Consider the following 25,891-nt stretch of genomic DNA (forward strand, 5'->3'; position numbering starts at 1 on the left):
ATGGAGAGTGTCAAACTAATGGTAGACCTATTGACAACTGTTATTGTCTTGGTTACAATAACAACAACTACAATGTAAAGAGTTCAGGAGTCTACACTATTGTGGAGTAAAATATAGCATGTACAAATTGAGCTGGATCCTAAAAAACAGCTAAAATGAAAAAGTTCATTAATTTTTCCCAAGAAAAGTAACATTTCAGCCAACAAGGTGACAGTAAAGCAGACACATGTGGTTTGGCTCCATAACAAATTCAGAAGAGGGTTGTTAATAGACACATTCTACATAGAAAATGTATGATAAAATTTAGATTGACCATAAATATTGTCAGGCAATTGAACGAAAAGATTTTGTAATATTTTTAGTGGGTCAAGCAGTACTACAAATGAGCCAAATTTCAAGATCATGTGAAATTGCATCCATGAGTTATTAAATGTTTTTGAGGATCCAGCTCAATGTGTACATACTGTAGGAAGTATAATGCATGTGGTAGAAAACTACTGAGTACGACAGTACTTGAGAAAAAGAAGTTAAGGGAAGTGAATATAATAACGCACACCTTAAGATTACACATCAGTAGCCACTCTATATGTAACCGTACACACACCATTCATCATATCAATATATAAAAATTAATAGTCACAGTGCAGTACATGAAGTAAAACATAAATTATAAAAAACACCATTCACTGAATTTCAGTTAGAAGAAAGAGTATCCAAGACGCTGAAAAAGAGATAAATACTGTATGTATTTGCTTTTATATCTGTATAGTGTATACTAGTCAAATAGGATGAATAAATGTGTACATTCACTAATAAAAGACCCTGCAGTACCTATATACTGACACATTTGATCATAAGGTGTTGAATTACAATTACACTGCTAAATGTTGCATGAAAATTTTACTGTAATTACACAAATTTTGAGTGAGGATGCTTTCAGTGTAGCTCGCATTTTGTTTTGAAGTGGTGATAGTTACAGTTTCCTAACTTTTACCAAGGCAGCTGTCTTGGTTGCCTCAATGGTAGTTATGTCACTGTTTATGTAACTGTTTCCTGGAATAGTTAGCACCAGAGAACAAAAGATCAAAATGTTTTAATGGAGCAGTCACCTATGTACAACTCTAATAATAGAGCAGTCAGATTTGCTGTGCCTTCCTAAATTTTCTGGCTACGCTTTTGATACAATTTTGTGTTACAAAAATACATGTACTGCACGTATATTAGGGATCATGGAGGTTTGGTTTCCTGAACAAAAATATCACCAAAAAACCAGCCTTAACAATACCATCCTGGGTATAACCAAGCCCAAACATGCCTTCAGTACGACCCTAAACGCTTCCAACAGATTGCTACAATTTTTTTTGGTTGAACAGTGGAATTTTCCACTGACTAACTGCCTGCCTACCTGATGCCTTAAGGCAAGCGTAACTCAATAATGGCTAAGGCTATGGGCCTGACTTTTCACTGTTCGGCGTTGCTTCATCCCAAGATGTGCCTTTTGGCATAGTGCAGTACGTAAAATGCACGCAACATTGACTTACGTTTGTCCTACTTTGTATATTATTTCTTTTTGCTGACAGCCCAAGATGTAAATTCACAGTAGCTAGTGCAATGTATGGCTTCCCTATGCTTGTGAATTTTAGGTCTTCTGTGCAAGTTCTTTTTGTCTTGTGGTGAACAGTGTTGATTTCTAAAATATTTCTGTGGTTAAGTTTGGCAGTGAGTTGCGTCTGAACAAATAAGGCTTTAAAGCATGGACCTTACAAAAAGGGGTGAAAAGTGGTTATCAAAGTTTTTTTAAAACAGAAAAAGAAAATATTTGTTGAAATTGGCCCACCTTAGGATATAAACCTTTGGCCATCATGAAAAGGTTAAAAAGTTGTACTTTAAGGCTCATGCTTTACCCACAGTGCTACAAAGTCAACCAATCAAGGAAAGGGGGCAAATATAACTACAAAAGATCAGTTGGTAATTCTTTAGGCAATACTGGATTTTCTTGCTGCACTTTCAATAGCAGTTGTTGAGTGGTAAGGTAACAATTATAATGTCGTAGTGTTTAACCATATAAATTATCAGAATATCAGTAAATTGGTGCACCAGAGGGGAAATACAATAAACAGTATATGCAGTTTTAAAGATTATTGGGTGCATGCAATATGGATATTACCAATATTCTGATTATTGGCATATTGGATTAATGACAATTGGATTACTGATTCTGATACTGATATTTTGTTTGTAGTAGTGAGTTTCATCTGAACATAGTTATGGATACTGCAATAAATGTTAATGGGTTATCAAGTTTTTTGTAAAAGTAAAAACATTAAAATTTTGCTACTTAAAATTTTCCTGAAAGCTACGAAATCATGCATGTACGCACGCACGAATGAACGAACGCATGTACACACAAATACAAACTGTAAGGTCCAACCAAGTTTACAAGAACTACATTAAGTGTTTATGTTTACAGTTTACTATTCATGCAATATGCACACACATATGTACATACACAGCCCACACATTACAAACAATAAATAACTTTACCCGTAGACCAAATGCCACCATAACAGCAATAAAACATAACATCACTGCTTTGCGGAAATAGCTTCGTCGTTTTATCTTAGGAACAATCAGAGAACTAGCAATTTTTAAGTTCCTGGTAGTAAAAGGTGGATATCGAACGCTACAGGAAGACACATGTAAAAAAAACATACGTAAAATGGTGATTGGTCAGGATTCAAGACAAATTATTATGGTAAGCAAATTTGGATACTTGGTGTTTGGATCACATGTACAGGTATATACCTCATTAATGGTTCAGTTATAGAGGTAGTGATATAACAAGCCTTCTTGTGAGAGAAGGTATCAAATCCAAATTTGCCATGGTAGGCTCCTTGTCCACTGTTACCAACTCCTCCAAATGGTAGAGTGAGAACTATAACACAGCAAACAAGTTGAACAAAATTTTACACAAAATTAATTTTATAGAATAGATGCTACGTATTTGTACCACACATACTTGCATATACACAGGTGTATATACTAAATTATGTACGTAAGAACAACCCAATGTATATGTACCATGAAGCCATCTAACTTCAAAGGCAAATTTCAAGGTACATATCTTATAAACCCTGGCTAACCATGGTACATTCAAGTTAAACCATGGCTGGCCATGGTACATTTTACATGTACTATGGCCTTGATGTGGGAGCAGTACTGCCAATTTCTCTTAATAAAAAGTAAAGCCGAAATTGATTGTGGGAATTTATTGGTGGTCAAGTGATGAAAGCCACGCTTCCAATTTTGCATACTACAGCACTCGCGATTTGTCATCCTTACTATGAATTGAGAAACGTTGTTTTAAGGTGAGAACTATTGTTATAGCATATTAACAAGTGGTTCACCACATTTTTAAATAGATGTTAAGGCCAAAATCAATTGTGGGGATCATTTAATACTCACATGATTAGTATGCATGACTTGGATTTTGCCATGAAAACCATTTAGACAGATAGAGTTTTGTTACCTATGAGTTGAAAAACATTGGGCTAAGGTGAGAACTAGTGCTATAGCTTGTTCACCAATTGTTTCCGCTTGTTTCCGAATATGCACCACACCCCCCATCATGAAGTTATGAAGTAAGCACTCTACAAGCAAACTTACACCTACCCGGGCCTTAAGTAAACTCCATAATTATTCCATAAACAATTAATAGCACTGATTAAAACATTAAACTTGTATAATCCAGAAATTCTCCATAATATTTGTCTGATATTTGTAACCAAAATGTACTAGCTGCTGACCCATAATCACAAGTTTTAGGCATGCATATATAATACATCCAGTGGCTGCACTCATATTGGCTTGGGTGATTATTTGCCCTGTGCAGGCTATGAGCCTGATACGGATGGGAATTGCTACATATTAGCTGCCTGATATGTATGCCCTTGGGCCTGCGGCTATCAGGCAAAACCCTCAACAACTATTACATATGTTATGAATTAGAATGGCGGAATTATTGCCACTGTTAATCCAAACACCAGCTTGTTATCCTGGTGAAATACTATCCGTACTATTCTTTACTCGAAACAAGACATCGCAGTATATGGACATATTTCCATACTTTACAGTACCTTCATAATGTTCATAAGCATGTAGACATACATGGCATACGTTCACGTACCACCAAACTGAACTAGAACATCATTAACTGTGAAACCTCCTGATGAAGTTCTTGTGGACAACAACTTCTGGACTTGTTTATTAGTAGTAAAGGCATATAACACCAGAGGTTTCTCCCTGCATGTTAATACAAGTACACTACCCAGTTTATATACACAGTGTACACTGACTTTCCATTGATGTAGTCTATGGCACCATCAAGGTCATCTACTGTAACTATTGGTAGTATTGGTCCAAATATCTGAAAGTACAGAAACGGAAAGTATTAATTATACACTTACCAATATTATCCCCCACCTTCCCCTCCTCCTGGGAAAGGTCAGAATTTGACATTTCAAAAATCTAGTCCAGGGACACGATGAGTGATAAATCCCTACCCCGTGTACTTTGTGAAACAAATTATTGTTGCAGGAAGTGCATAGCCTATAAAGTTGAGCTAGCACTAACAATTTTTGTTATGTCAAATTCCCCAATAGTAGGGCAATCTATAAGGTCAAATTGGATCAAATCCTCCCACTCTTTCCCCATGTACGTGCGATGGGGTAGTGGAGCTTAATGTTGACAGCTGAATAATACAGTGTATATGTTGTATATGCATGTACTGTATAAGCACAACACACCGATGATGCTACATACTGTACAGCAAAAAATGGCCACTTTATTTAATAATGGAGGTACTGCCCCATTATAGCAGCCATGTTTTAAGTAGGTCCCAAGAATGGCTTAGCTATACTTCATGACCCATTGACAAGGGCGCCTCAATAATATGACTATATACATATTTAACACATACAGTGTGTGCATGTATATGTGTTCCTCACTTCATCTTCCATTATAGCATCATCATTTTTCACATCAGTGATTAGGGTGGGTGCAATATAGAGATCATCCTTGTCTGATTCTCCTCCCATCACTGTCACACCATCCTTGAGTAACCTCTCAACACGACTACATGTATGAACAATGTACAGTACAGACCTCCCTTAACAAAGTATGGACAAGTACAATAGAAAAACCTCTACATATTGCAAGAACAAAGATTTGGTCCCAACAAATCTGACTACATACATTTTTACTTCTAAAGGTCAAAAATGATAGCAAAAATGGGTCAAAATTTTTTTGGTCCCAAGGTGTCCATTATGGACATGCTTCACTGCTCACTTATAGATGTACCGGTTTCATACCTCACTTCAAAGGGAAGAGAAGGTGTATAATGCCATATATGTAGTGCTGCAATAATGAGCTAAGGATATCAGAAAAAAGGCCTTCCAGTTAGTCACAACTAAAAGCAAGTTTAATGCTAAAAATACACTATCTGGCAAGCAACGAATGATGTACGTACTGGTGTGGTGCATCAGCTGTTGGTCTGAAGAATAGCGAGCGACTAAGAGACACCATACACACAATGACTCTATACAATATTTGTATGTGAAAGTGGATATCAAATGCTTTGAAAGGTAAGTACACCTTCTTGAAAATTGTGTTCAGTAAACTAACAGAGATCTTACTATGTACACTGATTGTTGTATACAATGGCAAATCTTAAATCATTAGTAGTTCTAGTTAGTCTAGGAATAGTGTTGGCTGATGGAGAGTGTCAAACTAATGGTGAACCTATTGACAACTGTTGTTGTCTTGGCTACAATAACAACTACAATGTAAAGAGTTCAGGAGTCTGGTAACTTTTGTGGAGTGAAATGTTCCAATACTAGAGTATATTGTGATTCTACCTCAGGAGGAGGAGGATGGACTGTTATTCAGAGGAGACTGGTAAATGGAAGTATTGAATTTCAGGCAAGAGATTGGATAGAATATGAAGATGGATTTGGTGATCTTACTGGAGAATTCTGGCTTGGTCTAAGATCTATGAACTGCCTGACCAGCCAAGGAAATTGGGAACTTCGAATAGACTATCAATTAAAGAGTGGAACAAAATCTTATCTTCACTATAAACAGTTTGCAGTGGGACCAACTGAGCACCAATATCAACTAACCATATCAGGATTTGATAGTGTTGGACTGACTGATCCATTCTTCAGTGATGGCAGTCATCCACGTGCGTCATTGAACAGAAAAGCATTTACGTCTTGTGATAGAGATAACGATAATTCTCCTTTTGGCAATTGTGCACTTGGTAAAGGTGGATGGTGGTACTATAGATGTAGCAGAATGGAGCTTAATGCAGACCATGGTTATGTTAGGATGCGACTTGATCACACAGACCACTATCCTACATTTGTTGAAATGAAAATCAGACCACTGGATTGTAACATTAACTGAACTTAACAACACCCTGTACATATAACTTCACCTTCCTTGTGTGATTGCAGCATAGTATCTATAGCTTCGTAGAGTAGCTGACCATGCAGCAAAACATGTAACTTCCACTATTTTGCTGTTATTTTACTACAAGTATAATATAAATTTTACATTTGAGTGGAGATCATAGAAATAAAAAGCAATGAAACAAGGAAGGTCATCAGATACACAGGTGTACTAGTAGATATTTAATTCCTACTTTAGTCATATACAGCCCATCAATAATGAAGCCATTGTGAAGGCGATTGTGAAGGATACTAGATGTATCGGGTACTGGGTTGGATATAAACTGTGTTATTGATATGGCAAAGCTTTGTCTGAGTCCTAGTACGTCGTTATGTATCATGAAAAAGCTAGAGTATTGCAATTTTGAAATGTATTGCAGATCACTAAAATAATTACAGGGAAGCAAGTACAGTGTACGGGTTAGTGTTGCACTGCTGAAATAATGTTGATGTTCTGTTAACCAATATACCACACCAGTGATTAAAAGTGCCACACTTGATATACCACACTTTGTGGTTACTCTTACAGTACATGGTGAACTTCACACATTCCACGAATTACTTACCTAAATGTGACCGGATTTCACATAACAAGGCTTCCACACACACAAAATCAAACTTACGTTTTTACCAGAAATGGATTGCTGGCCTAATACACTATCACATTCCACACTGTACTTCCTTCAGGACTGGCAAGTCTGGTTTCTGTGGCAGCTTTCTTCCGACCCTGTCAAAGCCACGAGTGGGAGATTGGCGCCATTGAATGGCCATGGCTTTGTGATAATGGTGTGTAGTGAGCTGGGACTTCACAGAGAGCTCACCAATAGTGTTCTCGGTCAATTTGGAGTGATTTGAGGGCCATGGAGAGCCCAAACTTGGCCTCTGGATTCCAATCGTCTTCTTACTCCATTTTATACCCGTATATTAAGACCACCATCCACCCCCACCCTCCCACCCTATTACTATCACCTGTGATATTATTACTCACTCGAGAAAAGCTGCCCAAAACAGGGCTAATTTTGGGTATCAGAAATGTATACACCCACTCAGTGATAGCTAGTAAATAGATGCATACTTGGTGCAAATTTTGTTTGCACAGCTGTAGGCACTGGGAAGTTATTACACAATGATTACTTAAAATCGCCATATCTCCTAACGAAGTTTTGTGCGTCGAAGCCGGGTTTTGTCAAATTCAGTCACAAATGGTAAACAAGTCAGGGGTGTACCAAGGGGGGTTTCAGGAAACCCTTCGGATTTTACACACTACTTGAAACATTAAGAAATTGTAGGTTGATTTACGTAGGCATTAAAGACTTATGTACATACATATATTTACTTTTTAGACTGACTTGCAGGGGCGTACGCAGGAATTTTGAAAATAGGTTTCCACTGCAGCTAAGTGACTGTTATATTAGAGTGTTTATATTGCCTGACTGCTTTATTAGAGTATCTCAATCTCTTCACTAACATCATAATTCAGAATAATGCTATAAGTGTTGCTATCAGGTGAGAAATTATTATTTAACTAAGATAAAGGTTTACATTGTGTCCATGATAGATTCCAGATTCTGGAAACCTGAAGTTTCAATACACTTATAGCATTATTCTGAATATGATTTTAGTGAAGAGATTGAGATACTCTAATAAAGCAGTCAGGAAATATAAACTACTTTAATATAACAGTCACTTAGCTGCAGTGGAAACCTATTTTCAAAATTCCTGCGTATGCCCCTGCAAGTCAGTCTAAAAAGTAAATATATGTATGTACATAAGTCTTTAATGCCTACGTAAATCAACCAACAATTTTTTACCTTGGTTGATAAGTGGATTGTTGATGAACTTGTCTCCTTTGTGAACATCACGAGTATATGTGTGTGACATCACTACAGACTCTAATCCATCAATGATTCTACCGCTTTCAATCACTAACAGGTACTGTTTCACTGTATACTGCTACTGTATCTCTAATTACTTTTTCTACATACTGAAATGTAGAATGTTACACAATTACTTCAGATAAGACTCTTGGGATCGTATATGTGTGTGTGTGTGTGTGTTGTGTGTGTGTTGTGTGTGTTTCATTCATATCCCTTTCTAAGCATGTTATGGCTATATAATATTTTCAGGCTGATAAACATAGTCGATCCGGTATGGTACAGTACTGCATGCCTGTCTTTCAACAAATTTTCCTAGACATCTCATTACAAAGGAACGATTTATAGTGGCAGCAGTGCTACAACAATAGCTGACAGTATATGTAATGCTGGAGTCGATGCATTTATAAACATCATTTGGTACACATGAGCATGTACCTCTTAGTCTAAATAAATGCATATATTTGTATCTGCTGCTTTTTCTGTCATGATGACTAAAATTAATAAAGAAGAATGGACCGCTCAAATGCAACATGGGTCTTGCACGAGTGCAAGCGATTAACATGTGAAATGATGTTGCATTTGAATGGTACCATAACAACCTACCATTATTGTCATGATCCCTACTAGGTTGAAAAACTATTAAATTTTGACACACATGCAATTATGACTAACTTTCACCACCACCGACACACTGTTGTACAGATGAACAGCATTAGTAGTGTTGCACATGTAACTTACGTGAAGTGACGTTCATTGATGACCCTTGCATATGATTTACTGGTTCTGGGATCCTGTTAAAAGATATCTAAATAGATTTTATTGACAAACATGCTCAAGACATTTGTATAAGTGTAGGTTAGAGATCTAGCACAGGATCTTTATGGAATTTAAAAAAAAACTGAAGGAGGTGTTTAAAACACAAAGATATGAGGGCATGGTATCTAACTGACTGACTTAGATAATGGTATCATTTTATATGGGTACTGTAGGTGGAGTCATTGTAGGATTGGATTAGATGTTATTTTAAACTCCCCACACAATGTTAAGGTAGTGCAGAACATATTATACTTTTGTTGAATAGCTGAAGAAATAAACTCGCACTTAATTGCTGCTTCCTAAAGTTAGAAGTGGAACTGAGAGCAGTGCTATAGCAAATGTGTATACACATCAACAAGAAAATCCACGAGTTGTATGAGTGCCATTTGATAAAAGTGTAAGTAGTTGCAATTCCAGAGAACCAGAAACCCCCTCTGAAAATTTCTAGATCCGCCCCTGTAAAACCATAGATTATCGAGAGTCCCCTATATAATCTATGCTAAAACCATACTGTATTCAATGGGATACTTGCGGAAGACTAACCACTCACCGCTGTAACAATATCTTGAACAATATCTTGAACAATATTCACTCACTGATGAACAGTGTGTACTACACTTTCAGCATTTAGAAAAATGGCAAGTAAAAATTTGGCGAATCCATGCATACTCGCCAAATTCGCCAAAATTTTCTCCTGCTAAAATTTTCCGCTATACGGTATTACATCAAGGTGCTATTGAGAGTATTATATTACAACACATTCAGTTTTCGGATTAATACTTGTATGTACATGTACAGTACAAAAATTAACAACTGCACTGCATACACAGCAACCCTATTTTCACTCTAGATATACAGTAGCTACACTGTGTATTTATATGTGGACGTGTGCACATGCACTACACACAAGCACACACACGTACACACGTATGTATTATACGCATACACAAACAATATACACACATTACACTACTCACTTCTCCATAGAACTCCTTCACAGCAGTCTTAATACTGGCCACAAGGTCATCCTTCACTGACTTCTGACACAGAACATAATCTGGAGCCAAACAAGTTTGACCAGCATTGAGGTACTTGCCCCAGGCAATACGCTTGCCAGCTACTTTAATGTTAGCACTTGAGTCCACATAACATGGGCTATAAGTAACAAAGTACCATATTAGCAAATCAACTACCGTCTATTGAATTTAAAATACTATTTAAATATTGTTGACGTGTTTAGTATATCAGTTATAGAAAGAAGTACACCAGTATATGCAATTCCACTACAATGCAATTCCACTACAACAATCCTTTACATTGTGTTACGTATGTATGTACCAAATAGCAAACACTAGTACGTTAGTGCATCCAGTTGCAGTAAAAGATAAGATAGTGTAGTGAAAAAACAGATTCTACTAATGACAGTACCAAAACATATGTACAGTAAGGAGCGTACATTTTGGGAATTTTGTACGTTCTTCTTGCAGCAAAGCCACCCTTAAAATCCTCTCAGTAATGTACTGTGCAGTAAGAGATAGCAGAAACAATTTAGAGGGAGTATTAGTAGATTTACAGTACTCTGATGCACATGATTCCATTGTAATTGATTATAATTGTAACAATCATAGTCAGCATTTAGGAAATGACTCAAGATAGGTATTATGTGAGTAAGGGGAGAGGACAACAGCGTATCTCAGACTTACATTTAAACCTCTGCTAAAACTCAAGGGTGATGTGTGACCAACCTCCTCCACTGTTACAAGATCGTGTTGTTGCGCTATGATCACAGCTATATTTAGGCCCCCCTTGACAAACTCTCTCCCCTCATCATACACCTCATGGTCTCAAAGAAAAGTTCAATCCTGACACCTCAGTATCAAACTATTCTAATGGGCAAATAATTGATATTGATAAATTATTGTTCCCAGAGCAGTTCTTAAGCCACCCTACATTTCTGTAGCTTTCATAGCTAAGATACTTATCGTGAACATGACAAAGCAATTCATAATACGAAATGCACTTTGTACATTTTTGTGACAGAACTAGTTGCTCAGATAACCACCGGTGCAGAAGTCCCACCTTTTATTTCTATCTTACCAAAGAAGAAGGTATGGTGTGTTGTTACTGTATGTGTAACTGTGCAACCAAACAAGGAGCTTGAAATTGGTAGCATTATAGAGAGATTACTCTAATAGAACAGTCACTTTTAAGTCATTTAGTTCTTTACCTTTTCCCACCCATTTCCAAGGTTACTGGTGTCAGGTGTTCAGCAGCAGCCTTCATGATGATCTTTCCTACTCCACTACTACCAGTATAAATGATGTGATCAAACTTCTCCTTGAGTACTGCCTGGGCCACTGGAATACCTCCTGCTGCCACTGAATAGCACTCCTAAACAATGTGACAAGAAGAACAGTACTGGAGTTGGTTAGTAGACTGTAGCAGTAGTACTGTTGTATTAGGGATCATGAAGAACTGGGCTTTTCTGGCCAAAATTGTCATGACAACTTGTCAACATTGGTAAGGCACAGCCAAGCCCAAAAACGTCTTCAAACCAACCCCAAACCCTTCCAAAACGTTACTATGAAATTTTCTATTTAACAGAATTTTATGCTGATTACTGACTGGCAAACTGATGCCTTCAGCTAAGCGTACCTCAACAATGGATAATGCTACAGGGTTAATTTCTTCACGCTTTGTCCTGACATGTGCCTTTTCACCAACCTCAGTACATACAATACACCCATCATGGTCTTGCCTTTGTCCTCCTTTGTGTTCCAGTACTTTTCACTGACAACGCAAGGTGTCGATTTGTGATAGTGTGATGGAGCTTCCCTGTGGCTGTGATGGGACTTCCCTGTGGCTGTGATGGCTATTATGCTTATCGCCTGTATTAATTGCAGAGATACTTCTCATACTTGGTAATGCTGTGTAATGGGCGGAGCATAGTTAAAAACAAAACATACTGGCCACCTTCCTTTCCGTTATGTAAGCAATTGTTGGGGTGCAAGTTCTGATGCAGAGTTACTTTTATAGCAAGCCCGGTGCCATAATGCAGTATGTGCAGGCTCGTTTGTTATAATTATGTTATAAAAAAGTAAACAAACAAAGCAGAAGGAAAACTTAATAGGATTAGGGATCAAAAAAAGCAGTGGAACAAGGGAATAGCTAAAAAGTACAAGGAAGGTTGCCTATACCTGCAGATATACTAGTGGAGATTTAATCCCAATGGTTTTAGACTATATCTGCAACCTTCCTTGTTTCACCACTTTTAGCTATGCAGTATATGTTGTAGAGTTCTGTTAGAGTAGCAAACGCACATACATGTATAAATAGAGTATTTTCCACTACTTTCGAAACTATACAGGTTAGCACATGTACGTATATATACCGGACACTCATTGCTATCAATGCAAAATGGCCAACATGAAAGCAGAGCAGCTAGAGTTGTTACCCACATGCACACACACTTTATACAGACACAATTACAATAAAATTATTATCATGTTTAATAACTTAGAGAAAAATACAATGGAGAGTCAACTATCTGAACTAAAGTGGTGAAGAATGTTCAATTGCACAATTTAAAAGTACACACTGTCTCTGTGCAGGCCAGCTCAATACAAAAGAGTCCATAAACATGCTATTCAGCTTTACAATTACAATGCAAACTCTGATCAAAATACTCCAATTGAGAAGCCATTTTGGGATTCGGATAATCAACATCAGATAATGAACTTGTTGTGTTGACACGTGCATCATACAGTACTATCGTACGTATAGTAGAGACGGCAAACGTGTGGGTGTGGCCTGTGATATAATATAACCCAAAAACCTGCCTCAATTTTTCCTCACAGCATCATGACAGTACTATACACAGGGAAATTTTGATGTCAGAAAAATTTGATGAATTTGACGAATCGGTTTAATTCGTCAAATTTAAATTCATCAGATGTTTATAAGCACCTTAAAAAGTACAGGTATTGTCTACAATTTTTGGATTTTCGTCAACATTTTATTCATCAAATCTGCTGAAATGTGAATTCGTCAAATTTTTCTTACGTACGTCTAAATTTCCTTGCGTACGGTATTGGTTGGGTAAAATTAATCCCAAAAGTATCTTCAGATCAACCTGAAATGTTTCTGTCAAGTTGCTACAGATTTTTTTTAAAATTATTCAACAGAATTTTCTACTGCCTGCCTGCCTGACGTCTTCAGTCAAGCGTAGCAGAAAACTGGCTATAGCTACAATGAGTGCACTATTGTTTAACCTTTTATCCTTCTTTACCATGGTCATCAGTCAAGGTTCACCGCTGATAGTGTTAATAGACTACAGTAGGACTTCCATCCATATAATATTGAGACTGTTTTTGTGAAAAGTAGGCTATTTAGTGGTCATGAGCTTACAAAAAAGTTCACAAACAAGTATAAGAGCACAGTAGGGATATTCACTTCTTATTGTTTTACAGTATTTGGACATTACGTACTACTCCGATCCAGCTTGTTTCAGTACTTTTTTATTGCAGCATTATACACTGTCCCTAATCTAATTTAAAATTCCTATTTTTTTCTTCTTCTTGTACAATATGTGAATATGTGATACTCACAGGGTCCAAGTATTGAGGGATCAGTTCCATCATCAAATTAGATGTGTGTGTAGACACATCACTAGGCTTCAACAATACTACATTACCTATGGACATTATAACAACCTATAACACTGTAGAATATGTCCTATAAAAACATGTGGATAATAATTCTGTGTACCTGCATTAAAGGTGGACTCAAATACACACGTGGATATTTCATACCATACAAGGTATACATACATAAGGTCAGTTTAAAACATCCAAACATCTGGATACTAAATTTGACATTTGCTGAACCCTATAGAATATTTCAAAGTACTCTAATAGAACATACAAGTACAGTGGAACATATGCTTCTCTGCAACAGACATTATATATTTATTTCTGCCAAGCAGTGTTCTTTGATAAGGGATGTAACAACTACTAATAGTGTTGATTTGGGACCTAATAAATGTCCTTTATAGACATTGGTAACAATCTGTCCTTAAAGAAATGGTTCCACTGTACTATAGTTGGCATAGAAAGCTACCATAACTCCATTGGACACAACTTATTGTTATTGTTACATACAAACATGGTTGGGGACACTTGAATATTTCCATCCTTTCTAGTGAAATATGTTTAGTAATGTGTGGGACGGTAACTACCGTATAGCCAAAATATTTTGAAAGGGAAGATTTTGTGGTTTTGGGGGTTACCAGTGAAAATTTTATCCTTGAAATATTTAGTCTTGCATACAGTCTAATACATTTTGGGAGTGCTTGCAAATCCGTGAAAATTTTAGACTATAATAATATTATGGTAAAGCTCAATCAGCATAAAAAGTCTCAAGTCATGCAAAACTGAACATATGCATGAGATTGCCTTAGATTAAGGTTACGGGTTAGGCGCTTAATAATAGGTTATTATTTTTCGATGCGCGATAATGGTTGATGCAATATTGGCACGAAACTCGAGCAGATGTTAGTGAGAAGATTGTTAACTTTAAAGCGTTATAAATTATAGCCACGTATTAATAGCGGAGGAATCATACAAAGTGAGTGTTAATAATTTACTGCGGAAGATAGTCAAACGTAAAATTAAGTCCCCGCAATATGGTTGAACCAGCGTTAAGCGCTACTGCTTAAAGTGATTATTATTCATCAAAAATAGCAGCTGTCAGCCAATTAGTACTAATTTTTTATGGCTGTGTTAATGGGTGGTTAAATTATCTAGGTCCTGTCGTGGAGACTTTGTGGGAAAACTGACTAGAGGCTGGTTAGTTATCGTATCTTTCAAAGATAATGGAGATTAGTTCTTCTACGGAAATACCGCGAGTGCACTACAGTGCTGTTACAATCGGATAACAACTAAATTCGTCCATGAGGACCTAGAAATCACTTAGTAATAGCTTATTAACGCTAAATATCATGGTGTGGCTTCCCATGAAACCTGGTTTTTGATGAATAGCAACTCAACAGTTTCGCTGTTTAGTGCCTGTACTTCTGTACAAGCGCATCCCTTGTGAGTGTATCGCCGCTTTAGGTATTACTTGTACGTTAATAGACCATCTTAATTTAGTGTGTTCTTCCATGCAAAACGGTTAAAACAGAACTATAAGCAAAGCGCCTACAAAATTATTTACTGGGTAACCCGTAACCTTAAGAATATACACAACACAGCTACAACAAACAAAACATATGTACCAGCAGCAATAGCAGCAGCTACGGGTTGGATCAGTACCACAATGGGATAGTTCCAGGAGCTAATCACACACACTACCCCGAGGGGTTCCCGTTGGATGTATATGGAGTTAATCATGTCAGTCATGTCCTTCTTGACGTACTCCGGCTTCATCCACTCATCCAAGTTGTTAATGGCCGTCACTAATTCTGCCTTGGTGGAGAAGAACTCTCCCAACATTGACTCCTCCTTGCTCTGAGATAAACAACAAGATATACATGAATGGTGTGTAAACATTGTACCACATGCAGTATTGTTTCACCTACAGAGAGACGTACTGATTTCGGACCAATGTACTATTACATAAGGATACTGTGGACAAGTGTTGATTATCAAAGCTTCACATTTCAGGGTGTCATGTTTGATGAAGATGTCACTGTACATACCTCAATAAAAGGTTAAACTATTCAATCCATTACATTAAAAATAAAATTTAATGCAACATACTCACAAGTCACAAGCTAGGGTGAGCATGCGTGCATGGGGATCAAGTCATAGATAACCAACACATTCATAAGACACGTGTCCATGACTCCTATGCACATCACATTTTACAACAGAAAACTACACACAAGACATACAGAGGCCAAACAAAGTTTTAGTTACATTATGTTATGAACAATTAATACCAGAAAACTCTAAGATAATCTGTTGTGGACAATCATGCATAGCTGACTCAGACTGTACAAGTAGTACTTTACAAACACAACAGACAACACTAACCCTTCTCAGATCATTATAGATGGCAGTGGCTATTTCATCTTCCTTCTCTTCCAGCATACGAAGAAGACACTTGAGTTGATGTAACCGATATTGCTTAGGTCGAGTCTTGCCAGTGTTGAAGGCTTTCCTCAACTTAGCCACCATCTAACAAGTAACAGTAGTAAAACATCTACTGTACACACTGTATGTCATGTACTACACAGCCACACAGGTATACACATGTAGGCGCAGTAAGTAGCTATACTGTATATACACTGTACATGCACATATTTCTAGTCACTACATCATTCATTTTAAGGTCTATACTTGTGTGTATTTCTTTAGTTGACAACAAAGTATCTAAATAATACTGATTTCACAGAAATCATTTCAGTATGTACATGTGTGCTGGACCCCTCAGTTTGGCTATCAGCCATGTTCATGTGCAATGATTCCAGCAGGTGTAAGAGATGGCCATAGAACCTTGGCTCAGTGGTTAACAAACGCATAACTGATCAGTACAAGTACGTACTGCATAATAGACGGTATGTATATGTTGACCCAGTTCCAAAGTTATGCACCTATCAATATCCCCTACATAACCCCTCCCTAGTTTAGCGTGGCTAGGCCCTACTGTCTGCACTGTGCTTATCAATTGAAGGTCCTATATGTGAGAAGATCTGGTATAGTTCCAACACCCTGAGCTTTTTCAGTGTTGCAGACAGTTAGCGAATGCCTGACAGTAAGCTACCAACCCGCAATATGACGTGTTGTGATACAAGTCAGCCAGGTCTTCATTATTACCTCACAGTGTCAGAACAACTTTAATTGATATTCAAACTATACCAGACTTTCTCGCAGCTAGACGCTTACAATCGATAAGTGCAGTGCAGAGAGTAGGGTCTGGTCACGTGAGACTACCCCCTCCCGGGCACAGTGGGGGAATGGTGGGGATTTGACTTTTTAAAATATCAAATTCTCCACCCTTAGTGGTCAAATCCCCCATGTAGCAACAATAGACATTAGGAAACAGGATAATTCTTCTGTAGCTTGCAAGTTAAACACACACACACACACCAAAAATTTCGAACAGTCAAATGCCCCATAATGGGGCAGAATTTTAGATCACATCAGGCCCCAATAGGAGTGGTGGAGCTTAATATGGATAAGTGCATTACAATTATATAAAGTTTTAGCAGTTTAGATGAGGAGTGTGGGGGTTTGCCATTTATGGGCCTATGGACTGGGCTAGGCGCGCCTAGCTAGGCTGCCAGTGATCATGTAATGCAGGCTGCTTCTATTGAATCACTAGAATTAAGTGCACTAACTCATAACCACACCATATACACCCGTCCAGTCGTCTTTGCAAGTGTACGTTTAGAATACTCGAGATGTACGGTACAATATAACCTCACCAGTTCACAAGTTAATACGTACACACGCTGTTAATTAGTCCATACCTCAGGGACGGCGCTTGGGTCTACTTCTTCTAGGGCAGCCATAAAGACCTACCGTACTGCACGCTCGAGCTAGTAATTAACTGTAGTATTTGGGTTGTATTTCAGCAAATAAGCAAATTTACAATATCCACAATAAAATACAGAAATAATATTGCAAATACTAATAAATACAATAATACTCTACAATCCGTAAAACAATATTTACAAGTACATCTAAACCATACAACATTTATTATACGAAGATACCCTTTTGTCTGTCTATAGCTGCCTGGTCAAATTTCTCTTGCTCTTGTGGTTTCCTCATCCAAACTCCATAACCTTTCCTCTGACACTCAGTATAAAGACTCACCTTGGCTCTCTGAAAGTCAGCTGCTTTTGACTTCACCTCTTGATAGTCAGAGCCATCTGCTAAATCAGGTCGATTGGCTACCTTGCATAGCGATAAAAATTCAGCATAGAAACTTAGCTTTGCTATTCGTGATACTGCCTTTGCATTGGTGGCTTTTATTGCTCCAGGCATTACAGGTCTCCCAACGCCACCATCTAATACTTCTACACTGTCATCTCCAATAGTCCAGTTAGTGCTTTGAGCATTGGTCTTGTCTGTGTGTCTTTTCATGTCGTCACCGCCAACAACTCTGCCCAGTGTTGGGTGATTGACACGGAAGTTTGGAGGAAGGTCAGCAATGTCCTGGAATCGGCAGCAAACAGCCCTTGAAAGGTGACCATGATGGTGTAGACTACCAAGAGTGAGTGAGCTCATATAAACTGGACACATAAAGTGACTCAAAAGTGCTCCCTGTAAACCAAGCACATTCCAACGAGCAACCTTATCACTGCATGACATGGTACGTAGTCGTTCTCCCCTCATTATTCCATCCCAGGTTTGCTCAGGTGCAGCATTCTCAACAGGAATTGTTCCCTCACCTCCCTCCATCTTGGTACGTAAAATTCCATGAAGTTTTGTACTAATGGTAGGATTGTGCTTACCATCCAGTGGAGGTTCTTTCTGATTATCGTAGCCATCACCTCTGGAAAACTGGGCCCCATCACCACACGGAGCCGTACTGATGTACAAATGGAACTTGATAGTATCCTTCACCATAGCTAGACCACTACCATCACTGCTAAATATAGTATAATCAGTATTGGGGTCACTGTAGAACTTGTGTAGCTGAGAGAAAAAAAATCGTCTGAGAGAACGTCTGGCTACAACTTCAGCATGCATATCATTTACAACATGTCCTTCCAAACTTAACTTGTTACCTTCAACACATCTGGTACCTGATCCCATTGAGACAACTTGCAAAGTATCACTGGACGTGTCCTCCATTATGAAACATGCTATCACTTTTCTGCCAGGCATCGGGGTGGCCACACTTTGTAATGCTTGCTGGAAATGATCATGGCTCAGTTTTGTAATTTTGTCAGCAAATGTAACACTACTTTGTCCAGCTGCAGCAACACCACCAGGGGTACTAAAAACTTTGACAGCAGTAGTAGTAGTCTGTAATTCAGCATCTGTCACAGCCCTTAGAGCTAGATCAGCTGCCATTCTTCTGGCCTCCTTTTTATTAGTGGACTCAGCCTCAAATCTGTAGGTACCAAAACAGGCTGCCACCACAAAATGTTTACGATGAGGGGGACCATATTCACGGACTTCAACAAACTTTAGTTCAACCTTTTTACCCTGACAATACTCTGTAAGTAAACTGATGGGATTTCTGTTCATATCATTGACTACACTGGCTAGCGCAGGTCCCTTCATAGGATTAAAACCACCGGTTAAAATTCCCGTTACGTTCATACCTGGAGCACTAGTGCCGGTTGACAATGATGCTTGACTTGAAGCTGTTAAATCAGAACCACCTTGGTTGGTATCCATTAAAGAAGATGGGGAGTTACTTCCATTGGAACTTTCACTGATTAGAGACCATAATGGAGGAAATCTTCCCTTCGTACATGACAAAATGCCATCTTTCTGAAGCTGGTGTAATGTTGGGTTTACTTCATTTCTAGACTTCTTCCCAATACCTAGGGCAATATCAAGTGGTGTCTTAGGTTCAGGGTCACTATGCAATAATTGCAGTATTCTACCCTGTAAATCATCTGCTGGTAATTTACTAACTTCTGTGTTTATCTGTTGGGTAGTGTCAACATCCATATCCTCCGCAGGAGCATCTTCATACTGTTGAGCAACAAATTGTAATTTCTTAAGCTGATCTCTTTGTAAAGAACTGAGGCTATTACTACTAGAAGAGGAACTACTACTTGAATTTGTCTGGACCTCCAGTTCCCACACTGGCGTCCCCTTGGATTCATTCTTAGAAACTAATCCTTCTTTCATCATGGCGTAAAGCAGAGAATTAGCACCTTGTCTTTTAATACCCACCATCTGACCAAGCTGCAAGGCAGTAGAAGGCTGTCTACAATCTTTCATAACTCTCAACAAATTCTTCTTGATGTCAGGAGGGGGGGCATCTGACATACTGGTAGGAGTTAGTGTATAGCCGTGTGAAGTATGCACCTTTCCAGGGCCACCGTGACGGGAGCTATGCGACTGCGCCAACGGTGGTTGCCATGAACGAAGGAGACCACGGCCATGTCCGCTCGTCCCAAATTGTGAAGCAATAGGTGCGCTTTTAATAGAACTAACTTGGCACGCCTTCCACATAGGAGGTTGTTCTTGTATTTTCACTATAAGTCCATTCTGCTGCATGAGATATAAGGTTGGATTGACTTCTTTTCTGGTGACAAGTCCAACACCCTTGGCGATTTCCAGCGTGGTAGCCGGCCTGCCACTACTGGTGATAAAGTTCAGTATCTTCTTTTGTAAATCCATTTTTGAAGATGTGAAAATTACTCACGTTAAGACAGAAATGCGAAAAGCGTAGCCAGTACAATTTCTAGGAGAAGGGAATGCCCAGTGATGAATGGCACGTGATGTCTGTGTATACTAGCCCACGTGACTTTATATGTCGTCGCGATTTCTGTCAACGTCTTCAAAAGTAAGTCTCGTACACTCCGAGCACACTTCACAATAGACTTTAAACCTTGCGTTTGCATACCACTTACTTGTTGACGTTTTTCAGGTTATTCAAACTCTGATGAAGGCAGTGCGAGTGGAAGCATTCGGTGGACCCCAAGTTTTGCAAGTCAAAGAAGTGCCTATTCCCAAACCAGTTGACACCCAGGTGTTGCTAAAAATTAAATCAGTTGGGGTCAACCCCGTAGAGACCTACATTCGTGCTGGAGCTTACGCCAACAAACCCAGTTTACCATTCACACCTGGTAAAGACTGTGCTGGAGTTATAGAATCTGTTGGTAGTGAGGTTACACAAGTTAAGCCAGGAGACCGGGTGTTTACGGGGAAAGCTATCACTGGTGCATATGCTGAGTATGCTATTGTAGATGCTAGTGATGTTTACAATCTTTCATCATCGCTCACATTTCAGCAAGGGGCTGCACTAGCTGTCCCATATCTCACAGCTTACAGAGGTCTGTTTCACAAGGGAGGTGCCAAACCCGGACAAACTGTATTGGTCCATGGAGCTAGTGGAGGTGTTGGCATTGCAGCTGTCCAGCTTGCTAAGATACATGGACTAACAGTTATTGGGACTGCGGGAACAGACAAGGGTACAGAGTGTGTGAAAAGGGCAGGTGCGGATTATGTGTTCAACCATCGTGAGGCAGACTACTTGAAGAAAATAGTCGAGGTCACAGGTGGAGTGGGACCAAACCTTGTTTTTGAAAATGCTGCCCACATCAACTTGGGTAAAGATTTAGAAATACTTGCACCTGCTGGACGTGTCGTCGTGGTTGGAAGCCGAGGTCCCATTGAGGTCAATCCAAGAGATACAATGAGAAATGAATCATCTGTAGTTGGAGTAATGTTGTTTCGAGCTACCAAAGATGAACTTGCTGAAAGCCATGCAGCCATTCAGGCTGGCATGAAAGCTGGTTGGCTACAACCGATAGTAGGAAAAGAGTTTCCACTTGCAGAAGCTGCCGCTGCTCATGAAGATATCATTAATGGACAAGGTGCCATTGGTAAACTAGTACTTAATGTATAGTAAATGGTTACAGTTATTTAAGTACGTACTTATTGTTGTTTTAACACAAAATAGATTGTAACAGCATGAATGATGCAATAATGTTGCAGATGTAATACTTATAAATGGTTATAGGTTACATAATCATGTGCATTTACTACGTATATAAGTATCAACAATACAAAACAGTGATTACATGAAAAAGCTATTCAAATTGTCAGTTTGTGTAGTTTAACATGTCCCCATCCACGCCAAGCAGAAGAAAATTCAAAAATACTGGCATGACCAGCCATGGATAGCCAGCACCCTCTGGTCATGTCTGGAGTATCACATTCTATGTGATGCCAGTGACAACATCGGACATCATAATACCATGTCCTGTCGATATAATAACTGGACATACGTGTTGTCTGAGCAATGCTTAATGCAAACAGGTAACCATTATGTAGAAAAATATAGTGTGCACCTTTTAAAGTTTGAGTTAAAAGAAGCGTGTGACTTTCTGTATCTACTGACATGTCAGCAGATGATAAATTGGCTGCTTGACTGCTACAGCGTTTCAGTACAGTGTCAAAAATTTGTTTTATGTCTATGTAATACACTATCTTCTGGGTAGCACTACAAACAAAAAGTTTACCCGCCAGAACAATGTAACTGTTTACTGGGGAGCTTTCCACCAGTGCACCTTCTGCAGACGAAAGTTTAAACAACATCCAATTGCAAATACTGTCAGCATGGACCCACATCACACTGCCGTCTATCACTAACAAGAAAGATTGGTAAGTCAGGATTAGCGGGTTTTTCAAGTCACCGCCAGGAAGTGGTGGAATTGATGAATAGGCCCAAGCACGGTCAACAAGCAGTAAAAATTGCTTTTGTTTTTTCAGGCCAATGATGCTATTCCCAAAACAACCAATACAAAGAATACCATAGCCACTAATACCCATCGAGCCACTTATTATAGTGAACTTTCCGTTCTGTGGATCACAACAGACCATGGTCCCCATGTGTAACTGTTTTTGGTTCTTCAGATATAAATCACACAGAAAAAGAATTTTGGAGTCGTGATATATTAGTGTCACATTTTTGTCAGTCATAGAACTACCAGGAAAAGATTTGATGCTGTGTAGTGTTGTGGCTGTGCCACTAACCGGCTGCAAGTCAATTTCTTTATGAAGTTTAATTGTGAGATTAGTAAGCACAGATCTGGAACACGATATTCCCTACATATATAGAAACAGCATGTAATATCACTCAAAACAAATATACGATACATACCATGTGAGGAATCAAAAGATCTTGAAGCAACTTGGTATACTGATCTTGTATTGCTCTGGTTTGATCTTCATTTTCAACAACCTTTTGTTTTAAAGTCTTTACAGTATTAATCCATTGAGTGTTATTTTTTTCTAATTCACTTTTTTTGGCACGTAGCTGTTTGTCCTTAGTTTCTACTTCAACTGACAAAGCAGATACTTGGGTATTTAATTTCTCTACGGTATCAGAAAGACTTTCCTTTTCTTTCTTCAGCACTAAGCAATCCAAATTAGCATCTATCAACTGCTGCAAAGTATTAGTATGTTTTTCTGTATGCACAACACTGGAAAGTCTTTCGATTTCATTTTGCTGATGCTGAATGACAGTACGCAACCTAGAAATTTCCTGAGCCAATGCAGTCTTTTCATCTTCAAGTAGCTTGTTGGTCTCTCTCAAGTCTTTAATGCTTGAGGTTTCAATTTTTTCCAATTGCAATCTCTCGATAAATTTTCTTTCAACTCTAGACCTCTAGCCATTTCGTCCATTGTTTGTTGCATTGCTCTGGTATTCCTTGCATTGTACTGAATTTCCAAGAAGTTATCATCTTCAATTTTATATCTGGCAGTCTCTACATCAATTTGTGCAAGAATTTCACATGATTTTAATCGCTGTTTTGGATCCACATGCAAGCATTTTTTAAGCGTTTCTCTAACACAGAAACCCTCACCAATTTCATCAGCATGGCATCTTTCTAGATCAGTAAAAGCTGAGCCATCATCTTTGTGTAAACCATGTTGAAGAGGCCACTTGCCTGAGAATACATGAAACCCCAGAACCCCATACGAGTACACATCAACTTCTGTGCCATAGTGAGGGTGCTTTTTCAATGCTTCTGGGGGCATGTATATCACAGTTCCTGGACATTGAGTTGACAATGGTTTTGTTAAGTATTTGGCCACACCAAGGTCAGCTACCTTGGCAGTCATACTGAATGTCAACAAGACATTCTTTACTGTAAGATCACGATGAACTATTGGGGGGTTTTGGCAGTGAATGTAAGCCACAGCTCTGGCAACGTCTTGTAGAATGAAAAGCTTTGTGGAAACTGGAAGTTTCTGCGATTCAGGTGAATCATGTCTATATTGCATTAAACACTGCTCAAGACTCTTGTACATCAATTCCATTACTAACAGTGGGTATGGTGAACTGTCTTTAAAATAAATCCCAATGAAGCGCACGAAATTTGGGTGGTGAATTTTGCTCAGGATTTTTATTTCTTTACAAAATTCGTTCACCAAATACATCGACTCATTTTCACCGTGACTGATCTCTGATTCATCATCTGGTAAAAGAGCCGAATGCAATTCCTTGGCTGCGCAGGGTGTTCCACAGTATTTGATCTTAGTGATGGTGCCGTAACTTCCGGAGCCAATTTTTTCGTTGCTTTCTTCGTCAATATATTCTTGTGGCAGTATAAAAGGACTCAATTCGCGTTTGACTTTTTCTACACTGACAATACTCGCCTCGATACTCATCCACTCCTCCATTGTTTCCGAGATTGTTTCTCCAAGCCTCGTGTTTCACCATAGATAACGTTAGTCTCGTGCCCAGCTGGGCTCGCGCTAATGGGTGGGGTCTATTCTACGGAACGGAATGCTTTCTCAAATTGAAGCTTGCAGCTTACCATTGCTGTACAAGTTATCGGTGGCACTTCCAGCAGGTAATCAAACGTACCCCAAGAAAGATAAAACGAATTTAAGGATCGATTGTGGGTTCTTGTTGGTTGTCATTAGTATTATTATTATTATATTTTATAATTGTAAGACTCGTATGCATGAGCATAGTACAATGATTAGTAACGAAGTAGAGTTCTACCATAGATTATAAGTCTAGTATCTATGGTTCTACTAACTGTGGGAACAGCTGACTCAACTTAATGTGTTCATCTTCGGATGTATCAAGTAGGGAACTTAATGCATGACTTGTTTTTACTAGTATGTGAGTTGTTTTTGCTTACTTTGACTTCAGAATGTACAGTCTGGGGCCCAGCCTTTCTAATCGGCATAAATCAGTATGTAACTACACTACAAAGGAAACAAGTATGGTGACAAGCTTAGTCTAAGCAGAATTTAACGGAATTTTGTGCAGTGTGTAAGGAGCAAACATTCAGATACCTCAAGGAGGCTATATTATGTGAACATCAATGATTCATTAACAGAGTAGTGGACTAATGCCAGATATCTCAACCTGAGTAGTGACCAGGATGGGGTCTATTTTACAGAATGGAATGCTTTCTGAATTAAAACTTGCAGCTTGGCTAGCCGCTATAATTGCTGAAATTGAATTTTATCAGTGGAACCTCCAGGAAAATGGAATAGAATAATAAAATATTAATAGCTGTCTCATGCAGTGATTGTTCTACTACCTGATATATCAAGCAGGTCTCTTCAATCCATTTATTGCATGACCAAGGCAAGTTTTGTTACTACAATACAGTATAGCCGATTGGATGTCAGTTGTTTCTGCTAATCTTGACAAGCCATAAATAGTTTAGAAGACCACTCAATTTCTTCAGTTTCAGAGCATAATATCCACAGAGAAATTAACTAGAAAGTTACTGGTGACAGGAAAAGGCTAGGTGATCATGACTTTATTCAGTCTAATAAACAGAATATATGGTTGATTGAGGGAGGTATCACTTTCAGAATGTTCAGACGACCAGTGATGAGATGCATGGATTCATCAAATTTTTGTTGCGGTTGGAGACATTATCTAAAAGCAAACTGACTGTATAATATTAATTCACTTTCTTTATATTTTCTCAATTTTGAGCCTGTATACAAATAATTAAATTTTTCTTAGTTAATAGAAATCCTAGAATAAGATGGGAGAGAAAATTTATCTTAG

General features: G+C 38.5%; 4 protein-coding genes across 4 annotated transcripts; 1 reads left to right on the forward strand and 3 right to left on the reverse strand.

Annotated features, from left to right (window-relative positions):
• Nucleotides 1–606: 606 nt before the first annotated feature.
• LOC136253408 (aldehyde dehydrogenase, dimeric NADP-preferring-like) lies at nt 607–17,799 on the reverse strand. Its single transcript, XM_066046072.1, has 13 exons — nt 17,676–17,799; nt 16,237–16,380; nt 15,477–15,708; nt 13,810–13,895; nt 11,430–11,593; nt 10,180–10,357; nt 9,125–9,177; nt 5,007–5,133; nt 4,356–4,426; nt 4,187–4,302; nt 2,806–2,935; nt 2,545–2,683; nt 607–721 (listed from the first exon to the last, which is right to left on the reverse strand). Exons 1-13 carry the CDS (start codon nt 17,715–17,717, stop codon nt 698–700), a joined length of 1,506 nt encoding a protein of 501 aa, XP_065902144.1. The 5' UTR covers nt 17,718–17,799; the 3' UTR covers nt 607–697.
• Nucleotides 17,764–20,623, reverse strand: LOC136253405 (double-stranded RNA-specific editase 1-like). The gene has a single exon (XM_066046066.1). The coding sequence runs from the start codon at nt 20,515–20,517 to the stop codon at nt 17,908–17,910; it is 2,610 nt and encodes an 869-aa protein (XP_065902138.1). The 5' UTR covers nt 20,518–20,623; the 3' UTR covers nt 17,764–17,907.
• On the forward strand, nt 20,589–21,843 carry LOC136253411 (quinone oxidoreductase-like). Its single transcript, XM_066046074.1, has 2 exons — nt 20,589–20,683; nt 20,768–21,843. Exons 1-2 carry the CDS (start codon nt 20,651–20,653, stop codon nt 21,746–21,748), a joined length of 1,014 nt encoding a protein of 337 aa, XP_065902146.1. The 5' UTR covers nt 20,589–20,650; the 3' UTR covers nt 21,749–21,843.
• Nucleotides 21,727–24,634, reverse strand: LOC136253409 (probable serine/threonine-protein kinase DDB_G0271682). Its single transcript, XM_066046073.1, has 2 exons — nt 23,006–24,634; nt 21,727–22,950 (listed from the first exon to the last, which is right to left on the reverse strand). Exon 1 carries the CDS (start codon nt 24,529–24,531, stop codon nt 23,437–23,439), a length of 1,095 nt encoding a protein of 364 aa, XP_065902145.1. The 5' UTR covers nt 24,532–24,634; the 3' UTR covers nt 21,727–22,950; nt 23,006–23,436.
• Nucleotides 24,635–25,891: the final 1,257 nt, after the last annotated feature.

This window comes from Dysidea avara, chromosome 4, assembly GCF_963678975.1.
Source record: "Dysidea avara chromosome 4, odDysAvar1.4, whole genome shotgun sequence".
Lineage (NCBI taxonomy): Eukaryota > Metazoa > Porifera > Demospongiae > Dictyoceratida > Dysideidae > Dysidea > Dysidea avara.

Excerpts from the sequence above, each read along its gene's own strand:
- LOC136253409 (XM_066046073.1), bottom strand. The coding sequence starts at position 24,531 with ATGGAGGAGTGGATGAGTATCGAGGCGAGTATTGTCAGTGTAGAAAAA.
- LOC136253405 (XM_066046066.1), bottom strand. The coding sequence starts at position 20,517 with ATGGATTTACAAAAGAAGATACTGAACTTTATCACCAGTAGTGGCAGG.
- LOC136253411 (XM_066046074.1), top strand. The coding sequence starts at position 20,651 with ATGTCGTCGCGATTTCTGTCAACGTCTTCAAAA. Across the intron at positions 20,684-20,767 it reads TTCTGTCAACGTCTTCAAAA|GTTATTCAAACTCTGATGAA; the intron begins GTAAGTCTCGTA and ends GACGTTTTTCAG.
- LOC136253408 (XM_066046072.1), bottom strand. The coding sequence starts at position 17,717 with ATGGCTGCCCTAGAAGAAGTAGACCCAAGCGCCGTCCCTGAG. Across the intron at positions 16,381-17,675 it reads ACCCAAGCGCCGTCCCTGAG|ATGGTGGCTAAGTTGAGGAA; the intron begins GTATGGACTAAT and ends GTTACTTGTTAG. Across the intron at positions 4,303-4,355 it reads ATAGACTACATCAATGGAAA|GGAGAAACCTCTGGTGTTAT; the intron begins GTCAGTGTACAC and ends ATTAACATGCAG.